The 22,450-nt window shown below is 40.6% G+C and overlaps 1 protein-coding gene and 1 long non-coding RNA gene across 3 annotated transcripts; one reads left to right on the forward strand and one right to left on the reverse strand.

The window, feature by feature from the left end:
* Positions 1-293: 293 nt before the first annotated feature.
* Positions 294-4,073, forward strand: LOC127555967 (uncharacterized). Its single transcript, XR_007952319.1, has 2 exons — positions 294-390; positions 679-4,073. It is a non-coding gene; the product is annotated as an uncharacterized LOC127555967 (long non-coding RNA).
* On the reverse strand, positions 3,915-19,978 carry LOC127555939 (eukaryotic translation initiation factor 3 subunit C). Of its 2 annotated transcripts, none has more exons than XM_051988708.1 (21): positions 19,904-19,978; positions 19,584-19,735; positions 15,552-15,617; positions 15,195-15,384; positions 14,905-15,030; positions 14,630-14,684; positions 14,394-14,503; positions 14,078-14,205; positions 13,446-13,599; positions 13,187-13,284; positions 12,832-12,973; positions 12,305-12,430; positions 12,000-12,093; positions 8,777-8,967; positions 8,355-8,579; positions 5,507-5,870; positions 4,863-5,022; positions 4,660-4,725; positions 4,474-4,561; positions 4,183-4,345; positions 3,915-4,071 (listed from the first exon to the last, which is right to left on the reverse strand). In XM_051988708.1, exons 2-21 carry the CDS (start codon positions 19,682-19,684, stop codon positions 3,986-3,988), a joined length of 2,733 nt encoding a protein of 910 aa, XP_051844668.1. In that variant the 5' UTR covers positions 19,685-19,735; positions 19,904-19,978; the 3' UTR covers positions 3,915-3,985. The 2 variants fall into 2 exon arrangements, with proteins under 2 accessions (XP_051844668.1, XP_051844658.1); XM_051988698.1 differs by having other exon boundaries at positions 13,187-13,290.
* Between the last annotated feature and the right edge of the window lie 2,472 nt (positions 19,979-22,450).

Genomic DNA, 22,450 nt, shown 5'->3' on the forward strand with positions numbered 1-22,450 from the left:
TAGCATAAAAGGAAGGTACCCGGTGCGGAAGGATGAGAAGGGAGTTGATAAGTGTGGTTTTCGGAGGGTATTTCAGATCGGCTGACCTTGTCTGATCAGTTTTCCAATACCCTTCCTTGTATACGATCACCCCAGCTTTTCGTTACTATGTCTTACACCATTTGGTCTCATAAAACCGGTCCAATTACTCTTTATTTTTTGTTCTTTTTTTTACTGCTGTTCCTCTTATTTTGTGGTTGGTATATCTATACCCGAATCCTCATCCAGAGGACTCTAGCAGAAAGCACAGACGACACGAACTGGAGTAACCAAGTTGGCTATACCCGCCGAAGATGACCCCGAATCCATTCTCCCCCAAATCAACAGGACTGCGGGCTAGACCTAGTCCAGGTGAGGAAAGGCAAAGGTCAGAGGGAGGGGACTCCAAGGAACAGAATTCAAATGACCAAATTGCCTAGAGCTGCATAGCAGACCTGTTTCCAAAAATAAACCTGACCTATTCCATTGGATAACCTAATTCTTAGAGATGAGGTGTTTGAAGCACTATCAACTTGTTGAAAAGAAACTAGAGTCCATCCTTGACCCACAAAGTATTCACCTAGCCATTAGATTTTTCCTGACTTTACCCATTACTGATGCCACTTAATAATCCTTTTTATCTTCCCTATTGCTCCCTAGGCCTGAATCAGGGAAGTGTGTTCATCCAAATCCAAACTGGCCAATTCTCTTGGAGACCTACTGGAAAAGAGCAGCAGAGCCTAGGTTTCCTGAGACCTATCTGCTGATATGGATCCATGATTATTGCTGACTACTACTGATTCAGTTGAAGTGCGCTGGTTTTATAAGAGGATCTGAAATCTGTAATACTTCCAACACAGAAGAGGTTACTCTGACTTAACATGTAATTGAAAGATTCAATATGTTCCTTGGTTTTCCTTAGGACAAAAACCAAGATTCACTAGTCTATCCTGTGAGCTACACATAGAAGGTGTTAGTAATTATCTTATCTTGGAAGACTGGTTTTCCAATCAACCTTTGCCTATATAATCTTATTCCAGTGGCTCTCTCTACTCTTGTCAATTATGTCTATTTCCTTTGGTACCAGCCTGTCCAATCCTTCACTAAGCTACATGGAAAAGTATAGTTTCAAAATCAGAGTTGGAAGATAATAAATGATGATCTACTCCAACTATTTAGATTGGAGGTGATTGTTAGGATTGTTCTGGCTACCACAATGGACTTAAGTACCTAGATTGGAATCCTGCCTAGGACACTAGATAGCTTTGGTCATAGGCAAACATAACCTTAAAGTAACCTGAGTTTCCTTATCTACATACAGGCTAAAGTATGAAAAACAACTTTGTGTATTTTATATAAATATGAATTATGCAGCTTCTATTTGAAATCATGAGGTCACAGCATTACAAGTTTTGTTCAAAGTCCTTTCTTGTCTAACACTTTGTAACTTCTGCCTATGCCCATTCTAATGTAATCCCTCTTCTGCCATCCTTCCCACTCCTCCCATCAATTTTCTCCAGTTAATATTTGTCAACTTTTTGTGTCCTGCCAAACCTTCAACAGCTACTCACTATCTATGAGATAGATTTTCAGCTCCACTCCAAGATATGTAGAGCCCACCTCCTAGATAGACCTGCTATTGTCCATCTCATCTCAGACCACTGCCCTTTATACAAGCCAGAACACACTATAAACTTGAAGTCCTTTGATGCTTAAATTACATTTGAGTTATACATAGTTATACAACTTTCAACATTTATAGCCAATCAGAGACAAGTATCTATTTTCCTAATCTATAAAGTGGGAAGGGTACTTGTGCTAATTAGCTTCGTATCTCTGTAAGGAAATCTATACACCAATAAAACTGGTCCTATATTTTTGCCCTTCAGAGAAAAATAAATTTATTCTGAAAATCCAAGGCTCAGGGCAGCTAGGTGGTGCAGTGGATAGAACACCAGCCTATCTGGTTCAAAATCTGACCTCAGACACTTAATACTCCCTAGCTGTGTGACCCTGGGCAAGTCACTTAACCCCAATTGCCTCAGCAAAAATAAATAGATCCAAGGCTCAGTTAAAGCACTCCTCATCACACCAACCCCATATCCCTCAAAAGTCATTTTAAGACTTGATGATTCTGAGGACACCATCCCTGACAGCTAATCCACCCCAACTGACCTGACATTCAGCCATCTGAATTTGACAAGTATAAAAGGTTTCATGTTACCTTTTAAGACAGTTCACATGTTACCTCTTCTATGAAGTCCATCAGTGGTTCCTTTAGCTAGAAGTCATCTCTCCCAGGAATAGAACTGAGACGGTTCTATTCAAAAGACTGATGGATTGATTACTTATTGAAGTTATTTCTATCCATCTATCTATTCAGCCTACTCATTTATTCCCTTCCCTCCCCCCAGCATCTATGGGCAGGAGCTCACACATAACTAAGTACTTGACTAGTATTTACACTTGAAGGGTCTCTTCAGGGGGTTAGTTAATATGGCTTTTTTACAATCAGGAGTGAAATCAAAAAAGATTAAGGTATGTGCTCATGTGAGTCACACAGCTAAGAGGCAGAGCTTGAACTCTAGTCTCATGATCCCAAGTTCAATGCTTTCATTGAAGACTGCAACAGAATGGTCAGTGGACTCCTGGAAAGTCAAACTTAGCTCCAAAGAAAAGATCTGAGAATGTATCACTTTTTTTAGGGAGTAGGAGGGAACTATGGGTGTGTAATTCTACATTTAATGGCAAACTTGGCTCATAAATTTAATTTTTCTAAGTGCTGGATGATTTGGTTTTTTAACCCTTTATTTTAAAAGTATGTAAAGTATAAACTAGGAAATGAGAGGTCAGGGATCCTTACAGGATCATAACTAGCCTGCTAAGGTGGACCAGTGTTTCCCTCACCCAAAAGGTCCCTGGCTCCATAGGGCCAGAGATTATCTACTCTTGGATGCATGACGAGAAAAAGGAATGGTCCAGTCATCTCTGCCTGCTTCCAGTTCTCAGATCCAGAGCCAAAAGCCTAGCATTATACCATTTTGAAATGGGGCTATTAAATGGCCAAAATTAAAAAGAGAAGCAGGAATAAAAATGAAAATTTCATAATAGAAGAAAACTCTGGGGGCCATCTTGAAGAGACAGAACTATACTATGTTCTGTCCATCTTTCTACCTTGACAACCACTCCGTAGATACCTATGGATGCAAGTATATATTCCAAGACCAGTTAGTTTTCACCTAATCCCAGAGCACACTGATCGATTTTTTCAAAATATTCCATGGAATAAAAGTTCCGAGTCACATCCCACTTTCTCCAAACCTCTCCAGTTCATGGAATTCTTTTCCTACTTCCTGATTTTCCAAAAGCATTTCATGTACATACTAATCATCTGTCAAGCAAAATCATAGCAGGGAATGTGGCACTTATCACATCAGAACAGTTTGAGTACATAGCCATAGTAACTGACACTTAGTATTTGATGAACTGACTTAAACATATACAAAGATTCTGAGTATTCTTTCAATAAACATTGTTAATGGCCCAAACAGTTAAATTGGCCAGCATAAGAAGGTACCTTAGAAAACTAAATTTTTTTCCCCCTTAAAGAATTTGCTCTACATAAATTACCTTAAGTCCAGCCACACAAAAATCAGTGCGCTCTCTCAGTTTTCGTGCTTTAAAGTGATCCTAACCCATGTCCCCTTTGAAACTGTCCAAAGCCATAAAAGTTTGCAAGTTTGTGGCTCGCAACCTCAGAGGGCCTAATCTGTGGACATTCCAATCTGGTGCCTGAGCCACTAGTGAGTGACTTTACTCAAGTTCAAAGAGGAACTCCTCCTCAACAAACAAAATCCATGCTGGTTATGCCAGTATTACTAACTTCCAGAATCATGTCAACACAATATAGACTTTTAATTACGCTGCCAAGAAAGTTACATTTCAAGGGCCGTGTGCCCTGCGGAGATCAGTAGGAAGTCTGTGACTGTTGTTGGCGGTAGCCTCCTCGACGCATGTAGCCTCCCTCATTTTTTCGGTAGCCATCTTTCTGATCTGGAGGAGGAGAAGAGAGGTCAAAATACAAAAGAAAAAAAATCATTGTTATGAACAGCAATACCAGAGCAGAGACGGTAAATGGGATGGAAGATAAGGGAAGAGTCTTACCTCTAAAATAACCTCCATAGGTGCCCTGCTTGTGGTCAAATACACGCTCGTTGTTTTCTACCAAGCTACCCAGTTTTTCTGCCAGCTGCAGGGCCAGGTTCTGCTGGGCAGTAGGCTCAGTGCGGTGCATCACCACGGTCTGTGTGGGCTGGTCCAGAGAGGCCTTAGTTTGGGAAATGGGGAAATAGGATTAGTCAGAAGGAAATGAATTTTCCCCAAACTGGTTTTTTTCCTCTGAAAATAAATGTTAACTCCTCCCTTAAGAATCTACCACCTTACTTTCTTCCTTACCATAAGCTCCTCACTAATGATCATTTTGCTGATTATGGAATGAACAGTGGGCAGATCTAACTGGAACATATCAGACAAAGTCTCCATGCTGGAAAGGAAGGAGGGAAAAATTAGGAAAGCAAGGATATTTATCAACTAAGCTTAGTCCCTTTTCCCTCCCAAGACAGATTCCCTATGCTTTCACACCTAATAGAGTCGTAGACACTGCTATAGGTAAAAAGATAGGTGCGCAATGACTCTTCCTGGATCTTCCTGTGGGGGGAAAAAAAAGAAAGGTAAATAGGTATGGGCTCCTATCTTTTATTCTCCCCACCACCCAACCAGCTCCGGACGCTCCCTCCCCTCTGCCTAACACCAGCACATCAAGGTCTCTTCATTCCCATTTTTACCTAACTAGCATGGTACGGACTTTGTTGGCCTCAGGGAACAAATCCCAGACTTTTCCATTCATCTTCTCATTAATAATAAAGCTGTGGCAGGTCTTCCAGTCACCCATCTTCATGGCTTTAGAAGCTGCTACTACATGTTCCCTCATCGATTCAGGTGGACCTAAAGAATTGGACAGGTGGTATAAAAAGGCCTGGGACCATTTTTAAAGAGTCAGTACTAGAACTGAGACAGAAAAGCAAGAGAGGTCCTTGTCTTCGTTTATTACAGGGCAACCATACAACATGAGAGGAAGACAGAGGTTCTAAAAGCAGTGCTACCCCTCATTTGCAATGACCTGAAGTAAATAATTCACTTCCCTCTTCATTTATATAACGGTCTTTTTCACTTTTAATATTCTGTTAGTGAAAGCAGAGACAACTTTCTGCTTCCACACAATGTTTTAAAATCTTCATGGACACATGAAGAAGAGGGATGGTGAACATATTCTAGGAAAGACTTCTGTACTTGCAGTTGCTTTATGAAGAGTCATTGTACCATAATCACCAGAGAAAACATCTCTGTTCTAAGTGTGGCAAAGAATCCCCACTGAGACCAGACATATAGCCTATAGCCAAGCCAAGTAGCCCTAGTTACAGCACTTTACCAAGCAAGGGTTGCCGCTCGCCCACTCGAAGTTGATGATGGAACTGTTTGCTGATCATGCGTCTCCGAGCATCGCTTTCGTGGGCTGCCATGTATGGGATCTCCAGAAGCATGGCAGACACCAAATACACACATTCAAGCAGCTCCAGGTTGATATGCAAGTGGAAGGGCACCTGGCGTCGACGTTCCACCTTCTCTTGCTCCTGGTTTCGCTCCTGCAGGCTCCTGAGCAGCAGACCCTGCCCCAGCAGCTCCTTAGCACGGCCACTAGACTGGATGTCCAGCAAGGCATTGTGTGCATCTTTGGTTAGGCCCTGGCGGAAAGCACAGATGCCCAACTGCACCATGGTACGGTTATAAAGGATCTAGGAGGAGAAAAAAATACAGCTCATTAAAAGGGAGGCCTGAACTCAGGATTTACTATTTGATCAACAAGAATAAAAAATTGGGCCTGTGCTATCATTATATAATTCCCAAATAAAAAACTCCCTCTGATCAATGCAAGTCAAGGCTTTCTAGGAATCTTTTCCCCAGTTTTTTGAGGTTTTTAAAGTATTTTGTTTTTCAAAATACAAAGATAGTTTTCAACATTCATCTTTACAAATTTGTGTGCTCCGAATTTTTCTCCTTTCCTCCTCCCTCTTCAAGACAGCAAGCAACCTGAGATTTTCTCAGCATTTTAAGAAATGCCTTGAGCAGTGGATGCTAAGGGCCACAAAAGACTTGAACTCAGTTTTTCCTGGATGTGAGAGGCTGGGTTTTGTTCAGCACAGTGACAAGCTGAGACATCTCACACCTACACAGCCCTTTTCTGACAACCACAATCTGCAGTATTGTTATTCTCATTTTACAAATGAGGAAGATGTTCAGAAAAAAAATGATCTATTTGGTCTATATCCCAAAGAAATCATAAAAGACGGAAAAAACCCACATGTGCAAAAATGTTTGTAGCAGCTCTTTTTGTAGTGGCAAGGAACTAGAAACTGGGTGGATGCCCATCAGCTGGGGAATGGCTCATTAAGCTATATAAATCTATATAAAGGTAATGGAATATTATTATTCTATAAAAAATGATGAACAGGCTGATCTCAGAAAAGCCTGTACATGATGAACTGATGCTGAGTAAAGTGAGCAGAAGTAGGAGATCATTGCACACAGTAACAAGATTATCAGATGATCAACTGTAATTTTCAATAGTACAATTCTAAGACAATTCCAATAGAGTTGAGATGGGAAATGCCACCTATATCCAGAAAGAACTGTGGAGACTAAACTGTGGATGAAAGAATACTATTTCCACCTCCTTTTTTGTTTGCTTATCCCCATGGTTTTTTCCCTTTTGTTTTGGTTTTTCTTTCACAACATGTCTAATATGGAAGTATATTTAAAATAATTATACATGTATAACCTCTATCAGATCACTTGCTGTCTTGAGGAAGGGGAAGGTAAAAGAGGGAGAAAAAAATCTGAAATTCAGAACTCACAAAAATGAATGTTGAAAACTATCATATACTGTAACCTATTCAACATGTAAAGGACTGCTTGCCATCTGGGGGAGGGGGTGGAGGGAGGGAGGGGAAAAATTGGAACAGAAGTGAGTGCAAGGAATAATGCAGTAAAAAATTACCTTGGCATGGGTTCTATCAATAAAAAGTTATTTAAAAAAAAAACTATCTTTACATGTAACTGGAAGCATTACTAAAATTTAAAAAAAAACAAAACTATGTGGGCAGCTAGATGGCACAGTGGATAGACACTTAATGCCTCCTAGCTGTTCAACCCTAGCAAGTCACTTAACCCCAATTGCCTCAGCCAAAAATTTTTTTAAAGTACGAAGTTAGAAACCAAACTTAAATCAATCTTTTACAACTCAAACACCTTTCTTAGCATCCCAATCAAAGAGTAATAGTTTTATTAATTTTGCATTTCAAGCTTATCATAAGAAAAAATATAGACCACTTTGTATTTTTTATAGTTCATCATACCTCAAATTTCAAATAACTTAGAAACAGAGATGTTAATTAGTGGTTTTCTAAGTAAGGATGATAATTGAACCACAGATCACTTAAGGTGAACTCTAAAATTAAAACTGGATATTTGGGGGCAAAAGATTTCGTTGACTTGTGCGCCATGAAGGAGCTAAATACTCTTTTTGAGACCTAAAGAGGAGCATGGAACAAGCAAATTCTAGGCCACAATAGCCAGAAATATTCAGTTTGAAATGTAGCAGTTTTCATTAATATTTCTTCTAACAATCCTATTAATCTAGCATGTTTTCTCTGAATTTGAGATGAAGATGATCCAGGTGACTGGTTTTTCTGAGTTCAATAATTAGCAAAAAGTAATGAAAAGCAACATCTCTATGGCTAAAGGCAAGGTCCCCTGGATATGTTCCAAGGGCAATCTGCGGTTACAAGGACAATCTGTGATTCCAACAAGGCTGACGTAATTCAGAAAGCCCCAAAACCAAGCACTGCTTCCTTGACATTCTTGGCTCCCCAAGTTGAAGAAGTTCCTCAACTGCAAGGTCTATGCATTTCCCAGAGCACCCAGCAATGCTCTACACATTAGCTACTCCATACTGCTCGATTATGACGAACCAGAGCATCAAAGACATAAGAAATTAGAGACTCTGAGTCTCTAAACTTAAATGTTCATGAGCCAGACCTGTGCCTCTTCTGGTTAAACCAGTCTGTAACTAGAGAGGAATCCAGGGCTGCCTTTTTCCCCATCTTGAACACATGGATTTCTAGGCCCCTCTCCAACCATAGGAACCAATCCTGGCTCCATTATGAACTTCCCTTTTAAAAAAAACTCCCGTCATCTCTCCACCCACTTTACCCTCCCACCTGCACAGGAGGGTCTGCATGTTGAATGTTGTCCTGTAGGTGACTCATGAGCATGAGGTCCCGAGCCTGGTACCAGCGAGAATGAAGAGCATGGTGGTAGATGTGGCAGAGGATTGCACATGTCCGAATTCTGTCTGTCCGATCTTTGGCATATATGTACTTGCACAGCCTCTCCATCAATACAGCTGAATCCTCCCCCTCATTTTCAGCCTGATCTTGCTCTGACTGGAAGAACAAGGAACAGGGCTGGAGTTCAGAGTGGAAGACACACTAGGAAATCCCAGGCACAGCATGATCTCTCAGTATTACCTTCACAAATACTAGATTTCTAGTTCATCCCACAAGATGAGTCTCCCTCAATGACAAACTTGAAAGTCAATAGCCCAAATATCCTAGGGGTCTTTTCTCCCCGAGCCTTGTACCTTTGAGGACCCTTCGGGAGGAGCAAGCTGCCGCTGATGGGCCTTATAGTCAAACTTGTAGTAGGTATGGAGTACTCGTCGAAGGTAGATGCGGCAGATCTCCTCAGTTGTTCCTTTTTCCTGCAGATAGCGCTGAACACGTTCAATGATAGCACAGACCCGGGCCTCATCCTTGAGATGCTCCACATATTCTGGCATATAGAAAAAACATTTATTTTCTTTGATTTCCCTGGTTCCTCTATCCAGAAATCTTACAGAAACAATAGCAACTTAACCCTTTTAAAGATTCAAAAAATGCTTTATATACTCTCATGTCATTTGATCTTCCAACAAACCTACTAAGTTATCACTAACTCAATTTTACAGATAGAAAACTAAGCATGCAAGAGGTTGAATGACTAAAGCATGATCAAACAGTAAATTCCAGAGGCATGATGTGAGCCTAAGAAACTGGCTAGTTCCACTGGGCAATGCTTGCTCCTTGCTGTCCACATAGGAAATCAAACTCTTACCTTACTGTGGGTGCTCTACCCAAAGGAATTTTAATCACTGAAATCTCACAAGTTGTTTTGGGTTTACAGATTTCTTTGGTGCAAGCAAGAGGCAAATTCCCCCCTCCCCCCATTCCCTACTTGTTTACTCAATCATTAAGAGGGGGGAAAAAAAACCTGGGATAATGCACTGTATTGGCCAAATAGTTTCTTTTATGATTTCTTGAAATACAGAATTGGAAAACCAGGCTTTGATAAAGCCCACTGAGATTCAGATGGAACTACCTGACCATGCCTCAAACTCTTCCCCAGGGCCCAAACCCAAACCATTCTGACCCTCATGACTGCTTGGAAAGCAGTTTCCAAGCCTGCCGTAGTCACTGTTTGGCTTTTAATTGCTTTCTTACCAAGTCTAATTCCTGCCCTGATCACTGAATAAGGATTACCCCGGACAAAATGAGAAGTGGGAAAGACCTTAGCTAGGAAAGGCCAAGATCTCCCACTGTATTGGAGGCCTTTTCCAGTTGTCCTGGTCTGCATCTTGCCACTGGATCCAAATGGCTCCAGAAGAGAATGAAACTGGTGTCTTTACACAGCCCTGCCTCACTGATAATTAATTCACATGCAAGTCAGGACATCACCTTCTGAATGTCACTGGCCTTCAAGAACAAAAAAACAATAAAAACACTGCACAAAAGCTTTCCTCCCACAGGTCTTGTTCAGTTTATTCCATTAAATGTCTCAATACATATAATATTTCTATTATATTTGCTCGGCCTACCCAAGAGCACTTAATATTTTTCCAATTATTTAAGTCTGACTTTATTTGTATGGAAACTTTTTTGTAATTTTGCTCATATAATTCCTGACTTTCCTTTGGTAGATAGATTCCCAAATATTTTATGCTATCAACAGTTATTTTGAATGGAATTTCTCTTTGTATCTCTTGCTGTTGGATTTTGTTGGTGATGTATAAAAATGCTGAGGATTTATGGGGATTTATTTTGTATCCTGCTACTTTGCTAAAATTATGAATTATTTTTAATAGCTTTTTAGTAGAATCTCTGGGGTTCTCTAGGTATACCATCATATCATCTGCAAAGAGTGATAGTTTGGTTTCCTCACTGCCTACTCTAATTCCTTTAATCTCTTTCTCGACTCTTATTGCAGAGGCTAGTGTTTCTAATACAATATTGAATAATAATGGTGATAGTGAGCAACCTTGCTTCACTCCAGATCTTACTGGGAAAGGTTCCAGCTTTTCCCCATTGCATATGATGCTTACTGAAGGTTTTAAATATATGCTCCTGACTATTTTAAGGAAAAGTCCATTTATTCCTATGCTCTCAAGTGTTTTTATTAGGAATGGATGTTGGATTTTATCAAATGCTTTTTCTACATATGTTTCTAAAAGCACCTCTTATATCTGTCTCCTTTTCTCTATTTAAAGAATTACTCCTCTAATTCAGGAGTGTTGTCACTTCTGCTCTGTTTAATCTGTTTAAAGTATTTTGTAGTCTAGAATAGGTGCCCTCAGGATTGAGAAAGTAAGGAAGCCATGTAAACTTGAAAGACCAGGAAGATCCAAGGAACCTTCCTCTGGTAATCAGTGAAAATGCTACAAAATAGCATCCTAATTGGTCTCGATATCTCCCATTTCACTTGATTCCAATCCCTCTTTCACACAACTGGCAAAGTGATTTTCCCAGTGTCAGCTCTCCAGCTAAATTGAGCATTTTCTTTCAGGGAAGATGGAAATTCAAAGAGACAGGTGAATTTCATTTATTTCTCATGAAAAGACCAGAGCTGAACAAAAAATTTGATCTCCAAATATAGAATTCAAGAGAAGCATAAAAAGGTAAAAAGGAAAGAACTCTTAAGAACTATATTTCTGTTATGGGTAACACACTGTGCGGGTATAATTTGATTATACTCTCAGTTTCTCATAGTCTTCTCTCGTCTCCAGACTTCTTCACATACTAGAATGTGGTTCTGGTTTCATCATCATAGATTCCTTTCCTCAAAGCTTAGCTCAAGCATGACCTACACAAACACTTTTTTCTTCCCAATACCCCAGCATTTTATATATATTTGTACATGTACTTAAACTTCTTTTATTAGACTGAATGTTTCTCAAGGATCAGGGAATGAAAGTGGATAGGTTAAACCATTTATACATTGAAATCTTACTTTCAAGGTCTAACTTCAAATGCCACTCCCTCATTATGCCATACGGTAGGAAAAAAAATCACTCCTTTTGAACTGTTACAAAGCTGACTTATAACCCCCATGCTGTACTTAACATAGAGCTTTGTATTTTGGTTATTTGTGCATGTCTTTTTTCTCTCTTAGTTCTTAAAATACAGGGATTGTCTGCTGAACTGTTCAGTATTTGTTCCTCACAGAATAGCAAAGTAATCAGTATATGATGACTCAGTCACTGGTAAATTTCTACAACATACTAGTTAGGACAAAGCCATGCACTTTTGGATGACAAACCACCTTTGCTTGTGATGATGCCACTCATTCATTGAGCAAGACAACAATTGACAATTACTCCCATTGGCTAACCAGAAAATTTTGGCCCCTGGTAGTAATTAGAAAAATATTCATTTCAAGCTTTCATTTTATGCATTTGAGAGAAAAGTAGTGATACCCGAATTTTCTCCTGGTAGCATTTTATATCATTTTCATGTACTTCAGTTACCCTAAGCATATATGCCCAATCTCACCTTGGGAATGAGGATCTGTGTTCTGCATGATCTTGGTAAACTCTTCATCCATCCTTTCCACCAGAGTTAGGATACAACCACGAACTCGAAGTGGCTGAGGTGGAGGAGAAAGGAATAAGTAGTATTAAGTAGTGGTAGGAGTAATAGCAGCAGCAGTAGCAGCAATAGTAGTAATAGTAAGTAGTAGTTAAAAAAAAAAAAAAATTCCACCCCAAGAATAAGACCCACCAAATCCCTACCCAAACTGAAGTCACTTTTTTTTTCTGATCCCCTGTCAGTTTCTCATTCTCTTTTTCCTAACTTACCTGCTCAAAGTTGGATAGGTTTTCACTCTCTTCCAAGATATTCTCTCCAACAAAGATGTTAGGGTTTGCAAATAAGATGTCCATCAATTCATTGATGCAGTCTAAACACTTCTGCCACATCTCTGGCTGCCAAGAAGTGGGAAGAAATAGAGGTTAAGCTTCAACATATTTAACATGTATTGGTCAACCTGCCATCTGAGGGAAGAGATGGGGGGAAGGAGGGGAAAAGTTGGAACAAAAGATCTTGCAATTGTCAATGCTGAAAAATCACCCATGCATATATTTTGTAAATAAAAAGCTATTAAGAAAAAAAAAGAAATAGAGGTTAAGGTACAAATGGGAATATACAAAATCTGAAACCAGTATTTTTCCTTTTAACACTCTGCTTTAAGCACTTTTTAAAACCAACTTATACAAATAAGATTGTTTTTCCATTCCCTTCAGCTATTCATATGGGAGCAAAATTTTAAACGTCCTTTCCCTGAAAGCCAGTCCCAAATCTTAAACCACAAAATACTTTCACTCACCTTCATATACGTGGCCAGGTTAGGGTTGTAGTCATAGAGGGAAGCAATGATGTTAAATTTGATCTTAACAATTACTCCTTCGCCTAGATTATTTTCTGCTGCAATCTGAACCAGCAGTTGCAGCAGCTCAATTTGGGCTGCACTGTATAGGGAGAGAAAGGAAGGAGGATTAAAGGAGAAATCTCAAAGCCCAATCCATCAAAACATCTTTCTTTCCATGGGCAACAGCCTCTCATTATTCCTCTTAGTGTCACTTTGGTGAAGGCCTGGTCTCTTAAAAGCTTTCACATCCAAAACTCCCTCCCACCAACCCTTCCTCTGTGTAGAAAGAATAAAATTCAGTGACAAGTCTCACCGATCAGTTCCTTTTTTGCCACGAGCTTGCAGGATCTCATTCAGCTTCTTGACTACAATTGCATGGGTGATCTCTGTTCCCTTGGCAAACATTTTAGGCTTCTCCTAGGCAACACATGCCCCCGTCACACCCAAGGCCATCAAAGTACCCTCTTCAACAGAATTCCCACCTTGCCTTGACAGTACTTTCAGGCTCCCCCATTCCCTTTTATTAATCCCCAAATCTCCAACATATTACATGTCAGCCCTGAAAACCTCACCTTGACAAGTGGTGCCCCTCCTCGAACCCTTTCCCACTCCCCGCCTTCATTATCTTCCTCTTCCTCATCTAAGCGCTTGGATTTTCGATCGTGCTTTTTCTTGGCTTTGTCCTCTCGCTTCTTCTCTGCAACCTTTTTGTCTGTGGTGCTTTCTCTGTAAAAAGATACAGCAGATACAAAAAGATGTGAGATTAGACCCGATACCCTCCAAGAGCCTCAACTCTCAGTTCTCCTGTTCCTCAGTGTCCCTTCTGTCTCCTGACCTAACTTCAGGCTCTAGCTGGATTCAGAGGATCTACGGCTCATCATCAATCACAAAAGAAACCAGGACCTGGATTACTAATAGGTATGCCCCACACAAGTACCCAGGAAAAAATCCTTTCAAAATAACATGGTCAAGTCATCATTATACAACACTGGATGTTTGCAATTTAGTAGCCACCTACTTATAACACAAATGTGGGATGCCATAATGCCATTGTATTTAACCAAAGTATGAAAGAACTACTAGGTCATCCTCCTACTTCAGTCAAAGCACACAAGAATATAATATTGTTACAGAGTTCCATAACTGGAGCAGTCAATTTAAAAACTAATCTAAATTAGCTCTACAACTCCCCTACTTTACTCACTTTTTAAGGAATTTGGAAGCCAACAAAGTATATTTCCCATCATCTTCCTCTGAATCAGAATCTGAGGAAGTAGAATCGGAACCCCAATCTTCATCATCATCTGAATCCTCAGAGTCCTCATCTTCATCCTTAATGAACAAATAGCAGGAGATGGACAAAAAACATTAAACAGTTTGAAGGTGGAAGGGATATTTCTGACATTTTCATGGAGTTTCCAGTACGTGGAATCAAATTTTATGAAGCGTCTCCATGAAATTAACTCTGACCTAAAGCAGGCAGATTTCCCCAGTCCCCATCTTCCCTCTCTAGATCTCACCTCCATCTTCTTGAGGAATTTGCGACTTTCCCCAGATGGTGCCTCAGACTTCTTCTTGAGGAAACTTGTGGCACTAAGACCATCCTCATCATCATCTGAAGAGGAAGAACCTGGAAAGGAATCCAAGTGAAGTTAAACAAGTAGGAACAAGACCCCAAAACAACAAAGAACCCACAGTAAGTAAACACCTCCCCAACTTCTGTCTTTTTTCTTTCCAATCAGTACTTCACTCATACCTTCTGAATCTTCCTCATTTTTCTCAGCATCCTCATCTGCAGACTGCTCAGGGTTCTGGAAGAGGAGAATGGCAGGAGTGAGGGATGCTACCACCCCCTGAAAATGTCTGGCTCCATCCCATCCCCCCAAACTGGCCATACTCCAGCTTCCCAGTCCTGCCTGTCATTTGGTCTAATCCAAAACCTGGCACAATATCGGAATAATAGCCACTTAACAAAATGCTCAATGAATGAAACAAGTACAGAATACTGCAGTGCGATGCAATTTTCCCAACCTGCTTATAACTGGTGATCTGGGCTTCATAATCCCGATTATATTTACGGATCTTCTGACGCAAGGTGCTCAGAGCCTTTGCATTGTTCTTGTTCATCTTTTTCTTTCCCTCCTTGTCTTCCCATAACTAAGGGACCAGAAAAGTAAAAGGATAAAGAAAACAAAAATGTGAAACAAGAAGGCAAGACAGTGAGGATGAGATGCTTTCCCAATCCAAATTCCAGGACAGAAACAGCATTCCAGTTCTTAAGTCTCTTCTGTCCCACTAAAATCCCCAATCTAGCCTCAAACCTCATTCAGATAATCCTCCAGATCAGCCAGGATGCGGATATAGAATCGGGGAACACCTTCTTTGTCCACAATGCTCTTGGCTTTTCCAAATGCCTTTCCCAGGAGTTCAAATTCCTCAAGACATTTAGTGACATCCCGGATTTTCATGGCATTCCGGATGGTTCGGATAAGGTTGGTCAGCTCTTCAAACCTGATACGAAGGAAGTCTCACATCAAAGACAAGCTCTTAAACCATCCCCTTTCAAACCTTGATCAGAAAATCAAATGTCCTCTATCTTCTCCAACTACTACCTACAGAAAAAACTCCTTTGACTCCTCCTTCACCTTTAGGATCCCATCCTTAACCACCAGATTCACCTTTTGTCCTTGGCACTTCGAACAACCCTCTTGGTATCCTCCTCATCTTCACTCAGCAACAATGGCCTATGGAGAGAAAGTGATCATAGATGACTCTGCTCAAAGAAGTCTTGAAAACCCCCATCATTTCTTCTGATTGGTGTAGAAAGAAAAAATTGAATTATATGAGATTACATGAATCACTTCTTCCTTTAAAATACCCCTAACTCCCCACTCCTCCAAAGAATCAGGTCCACAATATGCAAAAAGCCAGTTCTAGGTACCCTGGAGCACACAAAGATGGTTAAGATATTGTCCTCATCCCCAAAAAGCTTACAATACACACAAATAAGCTATTGTATAAAATCAGTGAACACTGAAGGACATTAAGAGGCTACAAGAGAGGTAAAAACAACGTTATCAGTCTGTTGTTCAGGAACAGAAGAGGTCATTTTCTGTTGAAATCAAAGAAGGCTTCATGGAATATATGGCTTTTTGAAGCTGGTTACATTGGAGAATTCTTTGGATTTCTATAGGCAATTATGATAAGAACAACATACCCCCATATAGAAGGGAATGGGTAGTCTGGACTAGCTGAAGCTTAAGATAATGTAAAAGGGAAGAATGTGAAATAAGGGAGCAAAGTTGTTTGGGGTCAGATAACATATGAATATGAATGACAAGCTAAAGCTTGGACAGTAAATAGTGGGAAATTATTGAAGGGTCTTACTCATAAAGGTAACTTCCATCTGATAGTATATGCAGAAGAAACTGGAGGGGTTGACTTCCCTTTTAGTCTTTTTCCTGGGTCTTCTTCCAAAACATGTCAAATTAACAGTGGGTATCCCTTAAGGCTCTACACTGGGTCTTTCTTTCTTTTTTAGCTATACTATCTTACTATAAGCTCCTATGAGGAGTTCCACTGTTCTCTCTATAAAAATGATCTGGATCAAAAGATCTAGACTTAATTTCTCTCCTTCACTAGTCAGACATTAGCATCACATCCAATATAGGATCCATGTGTTTTCTTTCCCTCCAAACCTCTCCTCTTCTGGTTTTCCAATGAACCACCATCATCCCGTCACCAAAACTGACAACTCTGGTGTCATCTTCTCTCCAAGTCTAGCATTCTATAATATACAATTTCATTTCAACCTCTAAGGTCCCTTCCAATTCAAACATAAACTTGGGAAAGGCAGAATTCTTGGGGATGTGTGGGTCAGTCAACACAAATTAGGCATTTACTTTATACTATATATTATATTATGTGCTGGAAATACATAAGCAAAAACTCCCTGCCTTTAGGAAGTTCATATTCAGAGAAGACACACAAATAACCATGTGCAATAAAGATATTTACAGTGTAAATAAAAGCTAATCTCAGAGGTAAGAAGTAGGGGAAAGATCTCCAACTTCTCCACAAAACACAATACAAAAGGATTTGAATTGAAATTTGAAGCCAGAGGTGAAGAGGGAGAGCATCTAGGAATCACACTGCAAATACATCAAGTCCCGAAGTGAGGAAGAAGGACAGTCTAACTAACTCTCCTTCAAGATAAATACAAACTCCCTGCCTTGGCAATTAAGGCCTTCCAAAATCTGTCACCAACCTACCCTTTTCAAGCCCTATGTCATTCTACTCTATTAATTTTCATAAAATACAGTTCAACCAAAACAGTCTTCTGACTCTTCCTGGTCCTTTACAGATAGAGTTTCTTTCTCTGACAAACTCCTCCCTGTTCCAATGCAATTCTCTCCTTGGACATCTTCCCTGTCCTGTGGCTTTGAATTTAATCCACTTTTTAATTTCTTTATTTCTATCCAACATATCAACACTCAGAATAGGTGAAAAAAAATCACTGTCCTGGGAGTTGAATGACGTAGATTCAAATCTCACCATTGTTCATGATTTAGACATAAAGAGAATGACTAAATAAGATATGATATGTGAATGTAATGGAATATAATTGTTTTATTAGAAATTAGGAAGCGGCTGATTTCAGAGAAATCTAGAGTTACAGGAATTGATGCAGAGTGAAATGAGCAAAACCAAGAAAATACTGTACACACATAACAAGATTATGTGATGATCAATTATGATGGACTTGGCTCTTTTCAACAATGAGGCAATTCAAAGCAATTCCAACAGATTTGGGATAGAAAATACCAATCTTACATCTACAGAGAGAACTATGGAGACTGAATGTGATAGTAATGTCACTATTTTCACCTTTTTGTTTTTTTCTTGTGTTTTTTCCTTTCCCTTATTGATCTGATTTTTTCTCATACAACATGACAAATATGGAAATGTTTAAAAGCATTGCAGATATTTAACCTATAACAGATTTCATCCTGCTTTGGAGAGTAGGGATAAGGTAGGGAGGAAGAAAAATTTAAAACACAAAAGCTTTACACATCTCACTACTAATGACTATATGACATGACTGCCATTTAATTTCCCTGTGTTATTTCTGCATCTGTAAAAAAGGAAAGAGTTGACCTAGATTTTTTTATGATGTCCTTTAGCTCTAAATCTACACATGACCCTTTGGGTTCACAACTCAAGTCATTTATCTGAGTTTTCTCTCTTCCTTATTCCTCATATTCATCTTTCAATTGCCAAATAAGGCCCACTCCATCAGCACCAAGAATCTTCCTAAAATGTCATATACATATATTCTGCCCACACACACAGCAACCACTCCAGTCCTTTTCACTTTACACAATCTGTCAGCCTTCTGATTGGTTTTCCTAGATCCAGCATGTCTCTCTCCTCAACCAATCTTCTATACAGTTGCTGGACAAGTCTTAAAAGTAGATTTCACCATATCACTTTGCTACTCAAGAAGCTATAATAGTTCTTTAGTAACTAAAATCAACTTTAAATTTCTCTGGTATCTAAAACTTTTGCATAATCTGGCATCTTTCCAGACTTGTGACATATTGCTCCCCCTTACTCTTATGTTCCTTACAAATTGGTTTACTTGTTGTACCCTTACATGACACTGGCTATTATGCCTGTGTTTTTTAATAGGTTTTTTCCTCTGGAAAGGCCTATCATTTAAAAGACTTTAGTATCTTATAATCTCTAACTCTAGTTAAAGATGAGCTCAGAGGCTGCCACCCACATAAGACTTTTCCACATTTCCCCTAATTGTTAATGCTTCTCCTACTTCTAAAATTGTTTTAAGCTACTTATCTGTGTATATATTGCTTCCCCCCAAAGAATACAAGCTACTTGAGGTAAATGGCTGTTTTCACTTGCCTTTGTATCTCCAAGTGCCAATAGCTTTTTAATGGATTTTCCCCATCCCTTTTAGATCATTTTGGATTCACATAATCACTAACTTATAGTAGCATTCACTGTTGTATAAGTCTAATTCTCTCAATATACAGTAGTGGGACTAATATTTACATTAACACTTAGGATTCATTTCACTTTCCTAACAACCACCCTGAGTAGTAGAGGCTGGTAGAGGAACAAAAAGGTCTTGTTCCATTCCCTATGAAAAACCTCTTCCTACTCCATGAATGGACAGTGCATTTGGGAGGGAGAAGAACTGGGTCCCACTGGAGACTGCCATACCGGTATGACCAGGAACGAGCAAGTCCTTCGTTCCTTCGTCTACCAAAGGAGGAATTAGGACTGCAGACCCAGCTGGGCCACCTGAGAATCCAAAATTCCACAAAATCCGCTTTCTCTCCCAAAAGTATTAAGCTAGCACCCCGGCTAAACGGATAAGCGGCGGAGCCTGATCAGGGGAGAGCTGCTCTTCTAGGGCTAACTTCCCCTCAATGCTCTTCCCAAGGCTTCGCTCTTCCCCCTTCCCAAGGCACCGGTGGCCTCTCCCCGCTGCTGTTACTCTTCTCAGGGCACCTCGCCCTGTTCTTCCTAAGACATCCCCCCCCCGCCCCGGCCCCCATGCCCTTGCTGTTCTTCCTGGGACAGCTCGCCCTACTCTTCCGAAAGTACATCTCCCACATCCTCTGCTGCTCTTTCCAAAGCATTCCCCTCCCTGCCGGCCTTTCCCGGCCTCCCGGAGACTCGCTCACTGTTTGCCGTAGTTGCCTCCCACGGGTTTGGGTGCCAATTCCTCCCCGGACAGAGAGGACTCGGACTCGCTGTCCGAGCCGGTGGTGAAAAACCGCGACATGGCGGCGGGCGCTGAGGACGCGACCGACCGGGCGGGTCTTGGGGCTTGGGCCTGGAGACGAGAGAAAAGAGGTCCGGTCAGAAGGGCCGCCCTTCACCACCCTTCGTGAAGATAAGGGGCACGTGAGGCTTTGAGGGGGGGTCCCCGCGAGAACCGCTTCCCTTCGGTCGCCTATCCAGGCCTGGATGCCGGGAGCACGAGGCAACAAGCGTCCCTTACCTGATCGAGCGCAGGAGGGAAATCGCGCAGAAACGAATGATGAAAGACTAGGCAAGGAGTGCCTGACGTCACTTCCTCTAGGCCTCAGACTTCCGGCGCACGGCCGAAGGAAAGATGAGGCGGAGAGACTGGGCGGTGATCTCCGGGGTGGCTCGACAATACACTAGCTTATTACAAATTGAAAGTTGACAGGAATCTTAAAATCCAACCTCGAACAATCCCCTAGCGCTTTAAAGTTTGCAGAACGCTTTAGAAGTATTTTGTCCTTTGATATATTTTTTAAATTTTATCCTTCACAATAACCGTGAGAGATGGTGCTATTTTAAAATTCATTGTATACGTAGTAGGCATTTAATAATTACTTGTTGATTTGAGAAAATTGCGGCAAATAAAGGGATTTGCCTAGGGTCACATCCTCACTGGAAGATAATACTTTTTGACTTCCGAATTGATTTCTGTAGGTCTTAAACAGCAGCTGTTCCAAACCTCTCTCCCCACACTTTGCTTCATTTGATAACCACGACTCCCATGGATTTAATTACCGCATCTATGCTGATGTTTTTCAAATTTACTTATTCTGACCCCAACTCTTCTGATTTCCAGTCTTTCAGATATCTTAAATCCAGTATATCCCCAAATCCTCATTCTTTCCCCCAACTCACCCTTTCCATTTTCCCTGTTCTCACCATGCCAATCTCTCAGGCTCATGACCCAGAAGTCATGCAGGATTCCTCACTTTCTCTCACCCCTTTATATACAAGCTATTAGCAAGTGCTTCCAATTTCACCTTTATAACATTTCCCAAATATGTCTCCTTCTCTCTTCTGACATTGCCACCAAATCTGACACAGCTCCCCAGTATTCCACACCTGGATTATTGCAATAACCTGCTTCAAGTTTCTCTGGATTCTTCATTCTCTATTCAGCCATTAAAAGTGATATGGGGGAGGGGGGAGCAGGCACCTAGGTGGTGCAGTGGATAGAGTATCAGCCCTGAAGTCAGGAGGACCTGAGTTCAAATCTGACCCCAGACACGTAACACTTATTAGCTGTGTGATCCTGGGCAAGTCACTTAATCCCAATCCCCCCCCCCCCAAAAAAAAAAGTGATATGGGGTCCTAATTGGTAAAAATCTTAACACGGGTTTCAGGGATCCTATTGATGTAGAACAATAAGTGTAGTGAAATTGAAAAGGGGTGGGGGAGTTAAAGTGTATTAAGATTGTGAAAGTAGGAAAGGGACAGGTTGTGAAGAACTTTATATGCCAAGAGGTTTTATATTTGATACTGGAGGAATTAATGGGAAATCCCTGGATCTTATGGGAGGGAGCAGGATTCATATGGTCAGATCTAGACTCTTTTTTTTTTTTTTTTTGCTGAGGCAATTGGGATTCAGTGATTTGCCCAGGATCACACAGCTAGTGTTAAGTGTCTTAGACCAGATTTGAACCATCTAACTTCCCCAATACCTACACCTTAGAAAAATCATTTTATTGTCTGGGTGGAGAATGGATTGGCCTGGGAGACGAAGACCACCAATGTACTGCACTAAGTTAAGTGTGAGTAGAGGTAAGGAGATGTATTTGAGTGATGTTGTGAAGTAGAAATGACAAGATTGGCAGATGGGATGTGAGATTAGTGTAAAGCATAGAGGATAACACAAGTTGTGAGTCTGGGTAATTGAGAGGTCTGGGTACCCTTGAAGGAGAAGAGTGAATTTGAGGGAAAGCTGAATTCCATTTTGAACATGTTGAGATTGAGAAAGCTGCCATCAATATTTGAGATGTGTAGACAGCCACAGTTAGTGGGGAAACTCTGGTTTCAAATTTACTTACTCTGACCCAAACTCTTCTGCTGATTTCTAATTTTTCAGATGTCTTAAATTCACTATATCCCAAAATCCTCATTCTTTTCCCCAACTCACCCTCTCCATTTTCCCTGTTCTCACCATGCCAATCTCTCAGGCTCACAATCCAGGAGTCATCCAGGATATCTCAAGGATTCCTCACTTTCTCTCACCCCTTCATCAGCCCTGAAGTCAGGAGGACCTGAGTTCAAATCTGACCTCATATACTTAACACTTCTTAGCTGTGTGACCCTGGGCAAGTCGCTTAACCCCAATTTCCCTCTCCCCCCCAAAAAAAAAAGGGAAAAAAAAGTGATATGGGGTCCTAATTAGTAAAAATCATAACAAGGGTTTCAGGGATCCTATTAATGTAGAACAATAAGTATAGTTAAATTGAAAAGAGGAGGAAGTTAAAGTGTATTAAGATTGTACAAGACCCGTCAGCCCAGAGGGAACCTGCTAACAATGTCTGGTTCAGCTCCCCATCTCCCCTAAGAGTTCTCGGCCTTCCTGAGAAGTCAGGGGATGGTGACAACCTGTGTTGAGATTGAAGCAGAGTGATACTAGGTGGCAATCTACATAAAATAGCAAATGGTTCCTGTGGTCCCATGTGCACAGTGTTGTTTTTGTTACATTATAAAAAGGGGAAAGTCCTTGGAATAAACGGACTCCATTTTCCTACCATCCTCAGGAGTCCCACCT

This window comes from Antechinus flavipes, chromosome 1 (genome assembly GCF_016432865.1).
Source record: "Antechinus flavipes isolate AdamAnt ecotype Samford, QLD, Australia chromosome 1, AdamAnt_v2, whole genome shotgun sequence".
NCBI lineage: Eukaryota > Metazoa > Chordata > Mammalia > Dasyuromorphia > Dasyuridae > Antechinus > Antechinus flavipes.

What these genes read in the sequence shown, in the direction of transcription:
- LOC127555939 (XM_051988698.1), bottom strand. Translation starts at nt 19,684, where the DNA reads ATGTCGCGGTTTTTCACCACCGGCTCGGACAGCGAGTCCGAGTCCTCT. An exon ending in ATGCAGACCCTCCTGTGCAG is followed by an intron (nt 5,871 to 8,354) that starts GTGGGAGGGTAA and finishes TTCTCCTCCTAG; the next exon opens with ATCCTTTATAACCGTACCAT. An exon ending in GTCCGTACCATGCTAGTTAG is followed by an intron (nt 4,726 to 4,862) that starts GTAAAAATGGGA and finishes TTCCCCCCACAG; the next exon opens with GAAGATCCAGGAAGAGTCAT.